This window comes from Penicillium robsamsonii (genome assembly GCF_028829455.1).
Source record: "Penicillium robsamsonii strain IBT 29466 chromosome Unknown utg000003l_segment0_segment0, whole genome shotgun sequence".
Taxonomy (NCBI): domain Eukaryota; kingdom Fungi; phylum Ascomycota; class Eurotiomycetes; order Eurotiales; family Aspergillaceae; genus Penicillium; species Penicillium robsamsonii.
In genome coordinates, this window is record NW_026643221.1 from 1 (window position 1) to 17,744 (window position 17,744).

General features: G+C 45.5%; 4 protein-coding genes across 4 annotated transcripts; 1 reads left to right on the top strand and 3 right to left on the bottom strand.

Moving 5' to 3' along the window:
- Window positions 1-927: 927 nt before the first annotated feature.
- On the bottom strand, window positions 928-1,848 carry N7447_004691 (uncharacterized protein; the record flags this gene model as incomplete). Its single annotated transcript, XM_057228953.1, has 1 exon — window positions 928-1,848. One exon carries the CDS (start codon window positions 1,846-1,848, stop codon window positions 928-930), a length of 921 nt encoding a protein of 306 aa, XP_057084043.1.
- Window positions 1,849-6,244: 4,396 nt separating this feature from the next.
- On the bottom strand, window positions 6,245-6,927 carry N7447_004692 (uncharacterized protein; the record flags this gene model as incomplete). The annotated part of the gene is made up of 4 exons (XM_057228954.1): window positions 6,245-6,346; window positions 6,549-6,572; window positions 6,622-6,788; window positions 6,864-6,927. 4 exons carry the CDS (start codon window positions 6,925-6,927, stop codon window positions 6,245-6,247), a joined length of 357 nt encoding a protein of 118 aa, XP_057084044.1.
- A 935-nt stretch (window positions 6,928-7,862) lies between these two features.
- N7447_004693 (DUF3716 domain-containing protein) lies at window positions 7,863-8,654 on the bottom strand (the record flags this gene model as incomplete). The annotated part of the gene is made up of 1 exon (XM_057228955.1): window positions 7,863-8,654. One exon carries the CDS (start codon window positions 8,652-8,654, stop codon window positions 7,863-7,865), a length of 792 nt encoding a protein of 263 aa, XP_057084045.1.
- Window positions 8,655-12,884: 4,230 nt separating this feature from the next.
- On the top strand, window positions 12,885-14,342 carry N7447_004694 (nucleic acid/nucleotide deaminase domain-containing protein; the record flags this gene model as incomplete). The annotated part of the gene is made up of 1 exon (XM_057228956.1): window positions 12,885-14,342. The coding sequence occupies one exon, from the start codon at window positions 12,885-12,887 to the stop codon at window positions 14,340-14,342; it is 1,458 nt and encodes a 485-aa protein (XP_057084046.1).
- Window positions 14,343-17,744: the final 3,402 nt, after the last annotated feature.

A 17,744-nucleotide genomic window follows, 5' to 3' on the forward strand; every position in this document is an offset into this window, starting at 1 on the left:
GCCTAAGCCCTAAGCCCTAAGCCCTAAGCCCTAAGCCCTAAGCCCTAAGCCCTAAAGCCCTAAGCCCTAAGCCCTAAGGCCTAAGCCCTAAATTCCAGCTTCCACCTAACTTTCAGCTTCCACCTTCTAACTTCCAGCTCCCAGCTCCCAGCTCCCGCCTTCTAACTTCCAGCTTCCAGCTTCCAGCTCCCAGCTCCCGCCTTTAAACTTCCACCTCAGCACCTTCCACCTCAGCGCCTTCCATCTCAGCACCTTCCATCCCAGCACCTTTCACCTCAGCACCTTCACCTTCCATCCCAGCACCTTCCACCTCAGCGCCTTCCACCTCAGCGCCTTCCACCTCAGCACCTTCCACCTTCGAACTTCCAGCTTCTAGCTCCCGCCTTTACACTTCCGCCTCAGCACTACGCCTTTCATCTTACTCCTTAGCTCGTTCTACCTTGCGAAGAAGTAAACAGTAAATAGTAAATACCTACTCTTATAAATCTAAGCCCCTCCCTCCGAATATTTTCTTACTAAACTCATAGAATAAAATCACCACCACCATTACTTCCGTCCCAAACACCTCCCGGTCATACTTAATAAGCCCATCTTTCAATTTAACCATATCCCCGCTCATGTCACCTAGTCCATACTTCTCCATCACCACCCTTAACTCATTACTTAGCGCTTTCATCTCATCACCCCCCCTCAGGAACGCTACTAAGAAATAGTTTAAGATTCCCCCCCTAGGCAGTCCCCATCGGGCCCCTTAGCGCAGATAATAGTCGGTAATAGGCACTTAAAGCACCCACTATCAGGGAAGAATTGTAGGCCCCTCTGATACGACTTATTAAACTGCCGAAGAATATCGTCGTAGTATTCACACTCAGTAGTCGACGGGTGGTCCTTCCACTCGCTATCATCATCTATATATATATATATCTATCAGTACTCTTTTTCACTGAACCTGGAGATATATATATACTCACCTAGCACGTCCTCGGCCATATCATCCACTAAGCACCCGATACAACACCCATCGTACCACTGAGATATATATATCTTCAGGGCCTCGAGGCGTTTCTTCTGCTGTAGCAGAATGGCCTTAGCCTTCTCAGCTTGCTTAGCTAGTGTCTGAGCCCGACTAAGGCAAAGATCACATAGCCGATCCTCACCCGAGCAGTTAATGCTACTAGCCCTAGGGTTAAAGCGGGTATGCAGTAGCCGCCGGCGGCAGATACCCTCTTGAACCCATTCGTGGAATAGCGTTAGCTCCTGAGAGTCCTTGCTAAGGTCCCCAGACCGCCGATCAGATGGAAGCTTCCCGTCAGCCCTAGTGAGGACTTCGATAAACCCAATAGCCCCAGGGGCTCGAGCAGCACGACCGCAGCCCTGGACGAAATCCGTAAGCGACCAACACCCTTGGAAGTAGATGATAAGGCCCACGTTATCGAAGTTAAACCCCGCCCCTATAGCGCTAGTAGCTGCTAAAATAGGCTTACTATTACTAGTAAAGAGGGCTAAGTTTAAAGCCCTAGCCTCTAAACTAAGCCCTGCGTGGTATGCCGCACAGCTCTCATTATAGTCCTCTGCGAAGCGGTCTACCTGGTTCTTATAAAGGAAGAAACAGATAGCCTGGGCCCTAGGGCCCTCCGGAGGGCTGTTATGCTGGATGAAATCAAGGACCCGGTTATAGGTAAAGCGTAGGGCCGCGTCCTCGCCGCCCTTAGGTGGTAGCTGGCAAACCCCGTAGTAAAGGTTAGGCTTATTGATCGAAGCCCTGATAACCTTTGGCGAATCTGGCAGGCTAAGCCTTAAAATGATACCCTCTAGGGCACTTGGGCTAAGCGTGGCTGTTGTAAACATAAGAGGCCTCCCTAGGGTAGTTAGAACCTTTAGCTTCTGAAAGTCCTTACGGTAGTGGGCGGCCGTATAGATAAGGTGGGCCTCGTCAAAGATAATCCGATCGACCTTAGGCCCAAGCCTCCGGGCCCGGGGGAGGAAGTGCTTATCGGTTACGGTCTCTGCGGAGACTAGCACTAGCTGGGGCCCTTGATAGCTAGAGATCCCTTCTCCTGAGTCTTGCTCCTAAATAGTGGTCCGAAGCCCTATAGCCTTGGCCTTTTTAATAAGATCCTCCCGTAGGCTGACAAGGGGAACCACTAATAGAGTGATCTTACTAGTGCTAAGGCTAGCACTTAGTAAGAAAAGGGTGCTTTTTCCCCCGCCGGTAGGGAGCACAAGGAAAAGACTAGGGTCGAGGTTAAGCACTAGGGCTAGAAGGGCCTCTCTCTGTTCAGGGGACTGGAAGGTTGCCGTAGGAAGCCCTAGGAATTCACGTAGGAGGCTAAGAGGGACGTCGGTAGTAGGATCTAGGGGGAGGGCCCTTAGAACCTTACTATAGTCCTTGAATAGCTGTAGGTGGTCAACCTGCTCCTCGTTGTAAGGCTCGTGCCAAGGGGCCTTAGCTGGAGCTTGTTGGGCTTGTAGGCCCCTAAAGGCCTCTAGGAGTCCAACTGAGACGGTATTACTGCTAGGGCTAGTAGCACTAAAGAGGCGCTCAACACCTGCACCAGTGGCTGGGATAGAGAAAATATCCCGTGCGACCGCTGCAAGTGTCGGAAACCGATACTCATTCTCTTTCCAGAAGTAGCATGGATTAATTAAACTCCGTTCTATATAGGGTTAGATTAGTTAACTTATGATCATGATCATATAAACATACCAGTATTAAGATATCCCTTTAGTTCTTCTTGCCACCCAGTCTTCGGCTGTGGTAGTGGCTCTGGCTGATCCTCTTCGAAGAGACTCATCATCGCATCTGTACTATGCGAGGAGGGCTTTGCCCTCGGAAGTACTTGCTTTTCTGGCTGGCGTTTTGAGTATTCCTCTAAGTGCTTATGAAGAGACGCCTCATACACATCATACCAGGAGGAATCCATGCTATCAACATCACCTGCCCATTCTGGCCCTTTAAAGTATTCAAGCTTATGCTGGGGTGCAAGAATTATACCAATTGCATATAGGCTTCCATGTGCTTGCTCGGTCGCTTTGTAGTATACTGAGAGTTTCTTACTTCCGGCCTCAAGGGCCTTCAGCATAGCCTTTTTCCAAGGCACTTTCTTTCGTCGAAGGCGGGCCTGGGCCTGCTTAAAATGGGTAAACAGTCGGTTATAGACCCGGAATACATCATGTATTGTTGTCGCCTTGATCTTTGACAGGCCAACAGTCCATTTATAGAAAGGCTTTGTGATATGGAGTAAGTATTCGATCTGCCGCCACTCGCTTTTATTTAGCCGGAATTCTGGGCGCTGATGTTCTGCGCAATATCTGTGGTAGCTACCGGAAAGTCGATTGGCGCGCTGGAGCATAAGATATGTTGAATTCCACCGAGTTCGTACATCCTGGATCGGAGTAAGCCTTGGTTCTTCACTTTGTAGATTTAGAAATGCCTCCCGTCGCTGTGGACTGGCATTAATAAAAACCGCGAAGGCCCGTACCTAGTAGTATAGTGGTTAGTATGAAATAAAATTGTAAGAAGGCTTTAATTACTTTACCTTAGCTAGTGTGTAAATGATTCCCTTTTGTCTCTTTGCTTGTTAAAGAAGACTCCCGTTTTCTTCCGACCAGACTGTTGCTGTTTTATCGTTTTTTGGATCAGCCTTCATCAGGCCAAGGAGATCTTTCAGACTTAATTGAATCACATGAGCAAGACATGGAACCCGCATAATCTCGGTGAAATTAGGAAGCTCCATCCGTTCGATTGAATCACATAGACTATCAACCAAGGTCTTATTGTTTGACGCATTATCTGTAGTAATTGTAATTACTCGATTTATAATATTCTGCTGCTGAAGAATCTCAAGGAGAATGTCTGCGAGATTAGAGCCTGTGTGCTGGCCGTGAACTGGCATGAAACCTAGAAGGATCTCATGATAATCCCAGTTGGTATCCATAAAATAGCCTGTGATTGCCATGAATGCCTGTTGGAAGGGTGAAGTCCAATAATTAAGGGCAATTAATAACTTTGCTCCAGCTGGCAGTAGAGAAAGAAGCTTTTGCTGCTCTGTGTGGACGATTGACTGGAGCCGACGCCGCGCGGTCTTTGGTGATAGAAGGGTAAGCTTCTGTTAAGAAAGCTGAGCCTCTGCAATAAGATCTTCGAATTCTTTATGCCGGAGGACCTCGAATGGAAGCCGTGAGTTCGCTATGAATTTGACTTAAGCTCTTTCGAATCGCTGTTGGTCAAAGACCTTGCGGGTAGGTGGGCGAGTGGCCTAAGTGTAAAGAAAATATTAGTATTAGATAGATAGAATATAGAATCAGATTTGTATAATACCGTAAGTTCAAGCGATTGCTGTATATCCTGTTGTATAGACCCCTTTTTCGATGCAGCTATACATGCGCGACTAGATAAATGCGCAGCGAGTGACTTTGAACCGTTTGCTGATGAGGATAGGTGTAAGATTGTTTTTCCACATCTCCGACAGAGTGCCATTGGTTTCCCAGTTTAGAAGTGGGCTACTTGATCAAAGTGTTCCTAAGCGGTAGAGGTATACCTTGCATCAAAGTTCACTTTATGTAGCGGAGGGTATGGGTTTGCACCTGCTGTATGACGCCACCACTCAATAAAGTCGGCTTTATTCATTGAAGTCCAAAGAACCCAGAACTTTTGATGTTTAGGACCGATACGACGGAGGGTTGGAGGAATCGGATTCGGCTCTGTTTAGAGGATTGCAGATTCGGGCCCGCTGTAGATCGGCTGCTGGCTAATTGAATGATCTGGCGTAAGGGGCTCGTCAATGATGCCAATACTATAGACTGAAGAAGGTGGAGGGTTTCCCGCTTGGGAGAACGAAACCTGGGATGAAGGGCCAGCCTCAGCATATAGTTCATATTGAGACATACTTAAATAACAATTTTATCAAAATGGAAGAGGGTATGAAAAGGATATCTCTAAGGCCTACCTTTACACGTAGGAGAGTCGCGTCCTGCTACTAGCAGATTCTAAACAATAAGTAGCGCGACTACATATCACAAATAGGTAATGACCCACTTATTATATATCACTTATTGGTCTATTCGACGGGACTCCCGTGGGACTCCCGTAGGACTCTCGTGGGACTCCCGTGGGACTCCCATGGGACTCCTATACAAAGGGGAAGTTGATAGATTTGGGGGTATCTAGAATCCCCCACAACTTCAAATAGAAAATCCTCACTTTTAAACCTGCTTTATCCTGAAATTCTTTAACAACCATGGAGTAGAGAATAGTAATTCCAAAATAAAAAAAACCAATTCAGGGGTAACGTTTCTTATGGTATAAGAATTAACTATATTTTACTATAAGTCTGTTGAATTTTTACCATTTCAATAATATATAGAAAATGCAGTGTAGTACCTTATGTAAATATATATATTGCTTAACCACTTCTACTAAATACCATGTTTATGTCTCTTTTATACCCATGGGCGATAACAGTCTATTATTCAACTTTTTTTTTTTAAAGGAGGATACTTTTTGATATAGACTTGAGTTATTTATGCACTTAATTGCAGACCATATCATATAAAAAAACGACGTTGGTTAACATTGGAAGTAGGGACGCTCATACACCTGTAAATAACAGTATTTTATCTGATTACTTTGCAGATTTGTGCAGCCGAAAGAGGAAATTCTTGGCAAAGTTATGCTAGCGTGGGACCATATGGGAGTCCCATGAGTCCCATGGGAGTCCCATGGGACTACCAGGGTTATGGGACCAGAATTTTTTTAGTCCCGTGGGAGTAGATGGGACCAGGATATGGGACCAAAATTTTTTTAGTCCCATGGGAGTTGGCAAGGTCTAATCGTACGAAAGATAAAATCCACTTCTGAGTAGGGTATTTATAAGTCTAAAGCTATAGCCTTTTTTTTTTAGCGCTAGAAAGGGGGGAATAGCCAAGAAGTTCACGTGGAGGACCCACAATAAAATATATATCTCCTATAGGATTAAACTTAAAAGGATTGTACGGAGTATATATGGAATCGGTGAATAATCAAATTAAAGGATAAATCTCGATATTGATAACTTGGTATATCGGGACCCAGGGTGTGGAGGATTGGATAACGTGTACCTAAATTTATATTCGTACGATACCTTGACTCTGTAACTCTTGAATCCTAAGCCTAAAACTTCCTACTTTGACTACCTAGTGTATTGTCCCTATCCCCTCACCTAAGCTGCTAGTACCACCAATATACCTATCGTACGATCCCGATCTATACTGCTGTAGCAGTACCACTAGCACCGTTATCGTCATTAGCTTCGTCCGAGTCGGTTAGCTCCTTAACCCGGCTTGGGGGTGGTAGAGGAGCAGACGCCTGCGGGATGTATCGCGGCTCGTTGGAGTTTCGTATATTGCACTGCGCTGTCTGTTCCTTCCACTTATAATTGGCACAGCATCCCTCCCAGGTACCAGGCAATCGTACGACAGATTTACTAAATGGGTGGCCTTAGCGAGACCGATGGCATATGCCTGGGAAACGAACTCCACGAGAAGCGATTAAGAGTCCATTGACGTACGACGGCCGTGCACTGCGGATCTGTCTAGATTAAGAATTAGTGGCTGGTATTAACCTAAAGAATATCAACGTACTTGATCAGCCGAGATAACTAGAGTTCGGTCCTTCTTCATCTTCACGAGGAACTCGTACGACGGCCACGACCAGACCTCGCGCTGCTCTGGGGTACGGCAGAGCTCTCGGAGCGCCGCATTCCCATAAGCAGTCAGTCGGACAATATAGTACTCGGCACCCCCTTCTGCTGTAGTCGCCCTTCGTATAAGGCTGAAGAGAGTCGAAGCGGTAGGAGTAACCTAGGAAGGGTCACTTAGCGTACGAATAAGTGATCCGGGAGGGGGAGGAGGTCCTCCAGGAGGACCAGCACTAGCTGCGGAAGCCATAATGAGATAAATAAGAATGTATAAGAAAGGCTGGATTTACTTAAAGTTATTTCTAGCCAGAGTAGCTAGGCAAAGGTCGAGTTTAAATGTAGTATGGTGAATATAAGCCTAAACCTAGAAAAATGCAAAACCCCTCGCTGACCAGAATAAAAAGCCCATATCAGATAAAGAGCCCTCGTACGAAGTTCCAGGTTCAAAACAAAGACTGGAGAACATGAGAACGAAGCCACAGAAAATATAAAACTCTCCACTAACCAGAATAGAAATCCCACATCATTAGATAAAGAGCCTTCGTACGAAGTCCCAGGTTTAAAATAAAGACTGGAGAATAGGAGAATATCGCCATGGAAAATGCAAAACTCTCCACTGACCAGAATAGAAATCCCACATCATTAGATAAAGGGCCCTCGTACGTAGGCTTGACTGTAAAATAAAGACTGGAGAACATGAGAATATCACCACAGAAAATACAAAACTCTCCACTGACCAGAATAGAAATCCCACATCATTAGATAAAGAGCCTTCGTACGTAGGCTTGACTATAAAATAAAGACTGGAGAATATGAGAATATCACCACAGAAAATATAAAACTCTCCACTGACCAGAATAGAAATCCCACATTCGTATAAAGTCCTAGGTGCAAAACAAAGACTGGAGAACCTGAGAATGAAGCCATGGAAAAATGCAAAACTCCTCCCAGGGCAGAAGAGAAATCTACACCGTTTAATAAACAGTAGTCGTACGAAGTCCCAGGTTCTAAATAAAGTGTAAAGATCATAAGAAATAACTTGTATTTATTGTAACTTACTTGGTTTCACCATAAAGGCTACTTATCCTGAACACCACGTAAAGGTGTAAGTTTATTCAGGTGTCGTACATAGGCCCCGTACGACTGGGTAGGGCATAGGGGAATAAAAAGAAAAGGTATGCTTACTCAGTTAATGATGATGACGTCGTCGTCATCATCCAGGTCGACGGGATTAGCGGCTGTCCTAATGGCTAACTGAGACTGTGGAAGGGGGCTCCGAGCTGGGAGAGCGGCCGCTCTTCGTGTCCTATTCCGGTTACCAGTGCCGTCTCGTACGGAGCAGCGGAATCCATGATCCTGGAACTTGCAGTTACCGTATGCTCCGTCGAAATGCCCCGGTGCACGGGAGCAGATCGGGAATGGGGATGGGCTCCCTGTACGACGGCGCTTATCAGCACACTCATCGCACTCGGTAATAAGCTCCCATCCACGAGATTGTATCAGTAAAGCATTCACGTACGACGGGCGCATACTCGTAAGCTGGGCGCCCCGAATACGGCCAACCATAAACGGGACGTCATGGCCGGTTAAGGTAAGTAAGGCGCGGCCTTCGTCGCTGTGTACGAAACGGGCAAAAAGAGGGCTTCCCACTGGAAATGGAGTCTGTGAAACACCACCTCGAGGACCAGCATACCGTACGAGAGAGTTATTCCCTCCAGTACCTAGGGAGGTCACAGGCCATCTAAATTCAGCTCCAGTCTGGATATACCCCTCATAAAACTCAATCAGCCATTGTAGGGCAGTAGGCCACCCACTAACCGGGTCAATATTGCCATTAACTAACCCCCATAACCTGGTAAACGCAGCCTGAGCTTCGTGTGTGTGAGCTCGTGCCCGAGCATGAGGACTAAGGGGGAGGTTAGGACGGGGGGGGCGGGAGCCAGCAGGGCGAGGCCTAGATCGTACGAAGTGAAGCATTAGTGAATATTCTGATTTAAACAAAGGTCTCACCAGAAGCAGGAAGTAGGATATTGATGCAGGATGATATAGGATATAGCTGCAGGATGAATGGGTTTCGTACAGAGAAGGCATCTTAATGAAAATCAAAATAAAAGTGAAATTTGAGAGGAAGAGAGAGAGAGAGAGAAAGAGAGAAGTGGGAAGAAAACTGAGAATTAAATATCTGCTAGATAACAATAGAGGTGATTACTGAATTAGGTAATATTGTTACCTTATACAGCTATGAAAATAAATATTGCTGCCTAAGGCTATTGTACGAGATATTAACAATATGATAAGGCATGAATAATGGGACAGGGCATTAACAATGGGATAAGCCATGAATATGCCATGGACCTAACAATTGTGACAGTCCTGCCTGGAGCTTAAATCGTACGAGATATCATCAATGGACGATACATGAATAATGGGACAAGCCTTCATTAACGGGACAAGCCTTCATCAATGGGATAAGCCTTCATCAATGGGATAAGCCTTCATCAATGGGATAAGCCATGAATATGCCATGGACCTAATAATTATGACAGTCCTGCCTAGAGCTTAAATCGTACGAGATATCATCAATGGACGATACATGAATAATGGGACAAGCCTTTATCAACGGGATAAGCCTTCCTCAATGGGACAAGCCTTCATCAATGGGACAAGGCATCAACAATGGGATAAGCCATGAATATGCCATGGACCTAATAATTATGACAGTCCTGCCTAGAGCTTGAATCGTACGAGACATCACTAATGGATGATACATGAATAATGGGACAAGCCTTCATCAACGGGACAAGCCTTCATCAATGGGATAAGCCTTCATCAATGGGACAAGGCATCAACAATGGGATAAGCCATGAATATGCCATGGACCTAATAATTGTGACAGTCCTGCCTAGAGCTTAAATCGTACGAGGTATCATTAATGGACGATACATGAATAATGGGATAAGCCTTCATTAATGGGATGAGCCTTTAACAATGGGACAAGCCATGAATATCATATGTGACAGTCCTGCCTAGAGCTTGAATCGTACGAGACATCACTAATGGATGATACATGAATAATGGGACAAGGCATGAATATCCCATGGACCAAACAATCTTGACAGTCCTACCTGGAGCTTAAATTATACGAAAAAATCAATAATAGGATAACATATAAATATACTATGGATTAGAATATGAATCTATAAGTAATCCTAACTTAAAATATCTAACTTAAAATAGATATTTTAAAATAAAGTTAAAGAGTGCTGGCCCTTCGTACGGTCGCACCCCATCAAAAATAATTCCGATTTTCAATCAGCCACTACACCTTTAGAACTTGATTAATTACTCTAAAATTTAGTGACCATAATCTTTATAGTATAGAATAGAACTTTACAAATTTTGAGCTTTATCCTTATACGAGAAGCTTTTCCAGTCTACTCACGAAAAGTATTCCAGTCTACTCATGGCCCCACTTTTATCCACCATAGTTAAGGTAAAGTCCTAATTCCAGTCTACTAGACTGCAACCACCCCCATGGGATAGAAATACCCTATCGTGAATAGTAAATATATAAACTATCACTCGAACCGGCAGATATATATATCTAGCCTATATATATATATATTTTATATATTTTATATATAAATCGACTAATATCTCCATTTCTAATACTACTACGTAAAGTCTGAACAGTCCATTTAATAGCCCTTTTCTTACTATATATAATCCCATATTTCAATATTTTTATTTATTTATTTAATACGATATCACCTTAGGAATAACCATAAAAAAGATATATTTCCATGATGGCCGCCATTTAATTCACGTGATGCCGTAAATACGGATACGGTCTCATCTTTTTACTACTAGGCGGCTAAGATAAGATGGATACCGATTATACGGGATCCCGTATCGTAATCTACGGTCGCACCCCACTAAAAAAAAAGATCGATTTTTAACTTAATGTTTAACCACCTTCCCGGGTAGCTATCGGTCCTAAATTTTAATACCACCTTCGTATATATATAGAATAGAACTGTATAGATTTTTAGACTAATCGAAGCACGCCTAACCAGGTATTTATCAGACCTAAATACCTGGTCCCCCCCCACTTTCCAGGAGCCAATCAAACCACTTAAAATCCACATACCTGGTAGGTATGTGTCCTGGAATAGAGTTAGGAACCAGTGCTGGCCCTTCGTACGGTCCAGACCTAAATACCTGGTCCCCCCCCACTTTCCAGGAGCCAATCAAACCACTTAAAATCCACATACCTGGTAGGTATGTGTCCTGGAATAGAGTTAGGAACCAGTGCTGGCCCTTCGTACGGTCGCACCCCATCAAAAATAATTCCGATTTTCAATCAGCCACTACACCTTTAGAACTTGATCAATTACTCTAAAATTTGGTGACCATAATCTTTATAGTATAGAATAGAACTTTACAAATTTTGAGCTTCATCCTGGTACGAGAAGCTTTTCCAGTCTACTCACGAAAAGTATTCCAGTCTACTCATGGCCCCACTTTTATCCACCATAGTGAAGGTAAAGTCCTAATTCCAGTCTACTAGACTGCAACCACCCCCATGGGATAGAACCTAGATACATAGCCAGAATAGAACTCTATAATTTTTCAGGCTGTTTTAAGCAGCATTACGGAAGATAGAACAGGTCGAAGATTTTACGTTCTACCTGGTTCCCCCACATTGATTATTAGCCAATCAGAGCTCCTAAAAATCTTCTACCTACCAGGTCGAAGGTTCGGAATAGAGTTAGTACTTGGTACAAGGCACTGTTTCATACAGAAGAAAATTTACAAAGGGGTTTTAGAATTCAAGAACCTAGTTATGGCTTGAAGAATTAGTTCGCAACGGGTGTTGTGCGACAAAACTGTATATCCGCCAAGATTAGTAATGTATTTGAGCCCATACAAATTGTCAGATAGGGGCATAGTTAGTTAGCAATTCAGACTCATTGTGATTTCTATTGGTGCACATACATGGCTTACTCATCTATGTTCCAACACTGACTGCTGACAACGATTAGGAACGCTGGGGTCTTGAGCCCAAACACTGAGGAGGAATACCTTTGCTACGATCAATCGCAATCCGAGGGCATACGTCGCTGTTGCCTAATGCTATGTAGAAGTTAGCACTACAAGTATCAAAATGGCGAAGTGCAGATGCCAAAGCGCGATCCGCAGCAGGTTGGACAATCCTGCCCAATGGTTCCGCGCTACGGTGTGGTGAGTGTGACGGAGATGCTCTCGCGGAGGAATAGGACTGATCGTGGCCTACTGCCTATCCATACCGCATTCATTGAAAGATATCGTGAATACTTTTAGGCACTGGTGGCAGGAATGGTCTTGGTGTTGTGCGAAGAAGGCGGGGTCAGTATGAGGCTGCAGGTTCCTAGGATTTGCGAATAGGATCGCACCGCTGTAGTTGGCAAGCGACGCCTCACGGTTTGTGATAACAAGCAGCAGGGATCCCTGCCAACCGTGCTACAGAGCCCAATGAAATCGTTTTCTTGCCCTCCTCTACAAATTCGACTGGTCCGATTTACAAGGTCCATGGGCTTTTCTCTCCCTCTTTTCTTTTAGCAATTTGAAATAGTCTCGCCCCCAGCATTCTTGCGGCTGGGGCCCTCTTAGCTAATCAATTGTTCGTGATTCAAGATCTCATCGTGTTCCAGTTGCGTATTCTTTCCGACGCTCTAGTCACCATAGGCCTCGCACGATGACCGGCGAATCCCATATTGCTACTACAAATTGTGCAGAGAATATTGCTCTCAATTATCTACTCCATGAAGTCCCTGAATCACCGCAACAAAGACCCACCGAATGCTCTCGAGTACTCGAAAAAGGCTATATACTTCCATTTTCCAAAGAAAGAGACCTAGTGGAAATTCTCTCCTTTCTTGCAAAAACTAAAGAGGGGCCGGATTTCATTCCTGCAATGTGTATTGAGCAGGACCCCAAGGGGAGAGCATTAAAAGCCCTCTTGGCGATCAATAAGAGGACATATGCCGATGGAAATGGCTTACTTCAATCTCTGAAAACGGGGTTTGAGAATATTTTTGATGTTCTCCGAAAATCTCTATATGGTTCGTTATGCTCCTCCATTCGTGGTAGTTGCTGATTCGTATTTGGTCAGAGAGAGGCAGCTCTACGGAGATCACGAAACAACTCCTAGAGATGATCGTAAAAATGTGCTCCTCTCGGATTGCTTGTCGATTACGCCTTACTGGGAAGAAATGGAGAGAGTCTAAAGCCTCCATCAAAGATATTCTGCGAAAGGCGATGGAGGGCACTCAGCAAATAAATCCGCAGAAGCTCCGCCAGTCTTACCTAGAAGACAGCTTGTCGTTATTCCACGAGGAATCCAAAAGGGTTATCCAATCCGTCAACGAGTGGTCTAATTATCGCGTCCCCTCACGTCTTCATGACATCGTGGAGAAAATATACCAATTAAACAATGTGCAAGGCTTGCAGCAACTCCTTCTTTTGATTCCCACTGGTTCCAAAAGAGTAATCAACGAGTCAACCTTCGCAGCTACTCTACTCAACATACTTCGAAAGATATCCCGATATAAAGAAGCCGCTCGAATGCTTTATCGCACTGCGAAGAAGTTCCCTTTTGTCCGAAACATTGAGATTCATCCGGTGACTCTCCCTCAAGAGGCTTTCGATAAATTTCACAACCCCGCATACTCGCCCAGTCTCTCAGCCGTGCTGCGCCGTTTAGGGAAAATCAATGGCAAAGACTATACCATCTCCCGGTTTTCCCGATTCATAAATGGTGGCAAGATCAAGAATCCGAGCGACCAATTTTGCGAGCAAACGACTAGAATTCTTCGGGAAGCCAAGATCCATGCAGAGGTCCAGCTTATAGCCCACTGCGAAACCCAATCGGCTCCGTTGTTCCCACGGGTCATTGGATCCAGCAAGGATGCCTGCTTTCTATGCCATGCATTGATCCATAGCCATGGCAAGATGCACACATCACGCACGCATGGGAGATTGTACCCCAATTGGCGACTACCAATAGCTTCGTCGTTCAAGTACCTGGAGCACCGGTTCAATGACTTCCTACTGAACTATGCTCGAGAGACTATCAAGGCTCGAGAAAAAGGTCAAACGAGAGTCCATCCGTGCCCGAATGAAAGCACGTTACTTCCTATTTTAGTCTCCATGTCGACAATAAGTGCTGTACAATGCCCTATCGCCATTACCACGGAGAGAACGGCGTCAGTTCCTGGTTTCGCTCCAGACTTCGAGATTATGAAACCCGCTCTCTCAAATACAGTTTCAACGAACAGGCAGAGTCCGTCCATGAATAATAAGCTATCTAGTACCTGTTCTCTTGTTCTCAGTGACCCATTCAATGGAAATATCAACCTATTCGATTCGCCTACGCTCTTTTTCGCTGACCGCTTGCATATATACTTCGAGACAAAGGAGAGTTCGGCGTTTGAATACGCATCTCAGTTTCCTGTGTACTCCATTGAACAAATCACTGTCGATCAGGTGACCAGGCTGTCTAATGAATCTCTTACGGTAGACGTGATGGAACTACAGGGGGAGATAACATATCCACTACCAGTGGACGGGACGATCTATCTCACAGCTCACGATACCACAGTAAAGATTGTTTGCAAGCAATGAAATTCAGTAGCATTCGGGACACACTGCTGGTAAATAGACAAGTGCGCTGGTACCATGTTCTAAATACTAATGAATGCTGACTGCAAAATGTTGTGGTAATGAGCTAAATTATCAGCACGGCAAAAGATTTACACGCGCTTACAAATGAACGCGGTCATTCGTCAACCAAAACCGCCGTTCATATTATTCTAGCAGATCGCCCATTAATGGTGACTGTTGTTCATTTACTCCACTACCTTAAACATCCTGTAGATAATAGGAGCCACTCAAGCTCCCGGGGAAAACTACATCTGTGGAACTCAAAACCAAGGAAGCGCTTCCAGGACTCTATGAAAAATCTTATGTCACGGAGGCTTCTACAGTAGGCAGACACAGCTCGCCAGATTGGCTAAAGTCTCTCCTTGGTTGACTGCGTTTTACATTGTAATGTATCGATCTGCTCAATTGGATCACGCAGGTAGTCCCGATTTAGGGTTTCTACAGTCTCACCACTTCTTTCTATTAAAGGATATTCTGGGCATAAGAATGTAGGCTATTCAAGATGAGAGGTGTATAGGAAAGGCACAGGGATCTGAAGCAATATAGAAATTGATCAAACGCCAGGGATGGGACTCTGTTCTCTAAGCGCGAGAAATATGATAAGACCAGACGAACAAGCGATCGCCAAGTTTGTTGTAGACATAGCAAAAAGTGAGGAATTAGTCGGTCGATATTCGGTAGGCAACCAAAGGAGGTTGGCTCCATTATAGGTTATCCAAGAATGGTCGTCATTCAAACCATACCCGAATTGTTCTGGCAAGGTCGAACAGTCCGGAGTGGAAGTGAAGTAGGGAGAGCGTGTTGATTCGCACTGGCCGGTGGCCGGATCCCAGATTCTGACGGTCTCATCATCTGACGCTGATGCGAGTCGGCTTCCATCTTGCGACCAGACAATCAAGAGGACCGAACCGCTATGCCCCTCGAGGGTTAACGCGCACTGGCCGGTGGCCGGATCCCAGATTCTGATGGTCTTATCATCTAACGCTAATACCCGTCGGCTTCTATTTTGCGACTAGGCAATCGAGAGGACCGAACCGCTACGCCCCTTAAGGGTTAATGCGCACTAGCCGGTGGCCGAATCCCAGATTCTGACTGTCTCATCAGAGGACGCTAATGCGAGTCGACTTCTATCTTGCGACTAGGCAATCGAGAGGACTGAACCGCTGTGCCCCGCGAGAGTTAACGCGCACTAGCCGGTGGCCGGACCCCAGATTCTGACAGTCTTATCAGAGAACGCTATAGGAACCGAATGTGACCTAATTAAACAAATATTTCCATATTAGCAACGTTGGATTAGCGTGGTTTGGGGTACGGGCCGAGAGACAACGCGTGTCCACCAAGGGAGAATCTGTTTTTGAATATCGCTGTATCAAGGAACCCTGGAACGCTGGTTCCCACAAGTCGAAACTAACTAAAGCTGCAACGTTCTGCAAGCCCGGTCTCAGTTCCTCTAACATGTCTAAGTGTACAATGACTAAAAATTTTAATCAGTCTGTGACACCCAAGTAGTTCCTATCTCGCGACTATCTAGTTACTGGTGCGACTCGAGCCCTAAAACTATCAGAGCTCAAATATATTGACAACGCAAGGCAGACGAGGCAGAGGTGAGCTTGAAGATACCCTAAAGAAACCTGGTTGTATGATGCTTCCAGTTGTGGTTATATGCAGATGCCAAGATGTCGAGCGTTTCAGGGGGCGGGCATAACCCAATGACATTCTGTTGTTGTTCAGCTGATGGGGTCAGTGCAGTGGTCGAGCGACTTGGGCGATTCTCACCCTGATTCTCACCCCGTCTATAGCACACTCACCCTTGTCACCCCCGGTCGCGCGACCATAGAGCGGCTCTCACCCTAAACTCACCCTGGCGACACCCACCTGACTATTGGCCGCACATAAGCCCTACTCTGGAAGGTTAACTTAGTAGTTAATGACTCGTTGGCTCGGCTCACCTTCTCCTGACTCCTTGCTGACATCCGCGGGACCTCTCCTAAAGCCATTCCTCTAGAACGAGAGGGGAAAAAGGAGTGTCGCCCGTCCACTCATTGGCCACTTTTCTTCTAAGGCTGTGGTATCCTAGTGTTTAGTGCATCCCAGCCTGGAATTAGCGATGATAAAGCCGAAACTTGTGGCTTTAGGCATGAAGACGGGCCTATGGTGGTTATCTACCCGGATCTTCCGCGAGAGCTTAACGACTATATCATAAATTCGCTACTATGTATGATTGGAAAGTGGGAAGGACATCGGGCATGGACAGGACCGCCAGATAACTATTAGCTTAGTGACGGCGGAAGAAGATACTATATAATGACGGCGGATGCTTTCGATTGTGACAGTGTCCATTGATATATGCATTTATCATTTCTTTCTGCCCCTCTAACTTTGCGGGCGGCTTCTTTTGGCCCTTTGGTGCCTTAGTTTGGTAGAATAATGAACCTGCAGTGCAGACAACTTACGGCTAGGAAAATGGTCCGCGATTTCCTTCCATGTTAGCCTCCCTTCCTCTTTTAACTTTACCAGCAAGTTATTCTCGTCAGTTGAATAGGGCTGGCATTTACTTTTTCCCGCGAGTTAAACGGTTTATGCTCAGTGACCGCTTTAAAACCCTACCTACTTTCTCGGAGTTATAGGGAGGACTGTGCGCGGCAACATATAATGTCGAGCAGACGTTGTCGGGTATAAGAGTGAAGAAGAAAGTGGGCTCCGATCCCTGGGTCTTAATAGTGAGAATTGCCCGCCTAACAATATCGCGGCTCTCGCAGTAACGCCTGGACGATGAACTAAAGGACATGCGATTTGGATAGCAGGAAGCGGTCGTACTTAGAGAACCGTTTTTCTCCTCCACGGAGTCCTTAACGTGTGGGAGTTCTGATTCGATCGTATCGGTCATGAAGTCTTCGTCTGAGGAATCATCGACGTCCTCACTTTCGCTCTCAGATGCATGAAACATAACAGGTTTTGGCCTTGACCGTAGACTCCGTACAGGTCTTAGCCGTGGTGGAGGAATAACCACTACAACAGACGGGTAGCGCTCGTTGCAAGTAGTTTCTCGTTTTCTGGTCGAAGGCATTGGACGTTCTTGGTTTTTGCATTTTCTCGGATTAGCCAGACTTAGGCTCTTGTCTCCTCGAACACTAGGTGTTCTCGAACGAGAATTGAAAGACTCGCGCCCGTAGGCTTATTCTAGATCCATTAAATCGGGCATATTAACGTGCAGCGGATCGGCCGGCCCAGAAGGGCCTGATTCAGCCACGGTTCTAGGGGGATAATCTGAAATTAATCTGGTTTGGCTTGTTTCTGCATAGTCATCAGAATGGTCGTCGGGATAATCCTCCGGTGAAGGAACGCAAGAGCCTATGTCGTTTC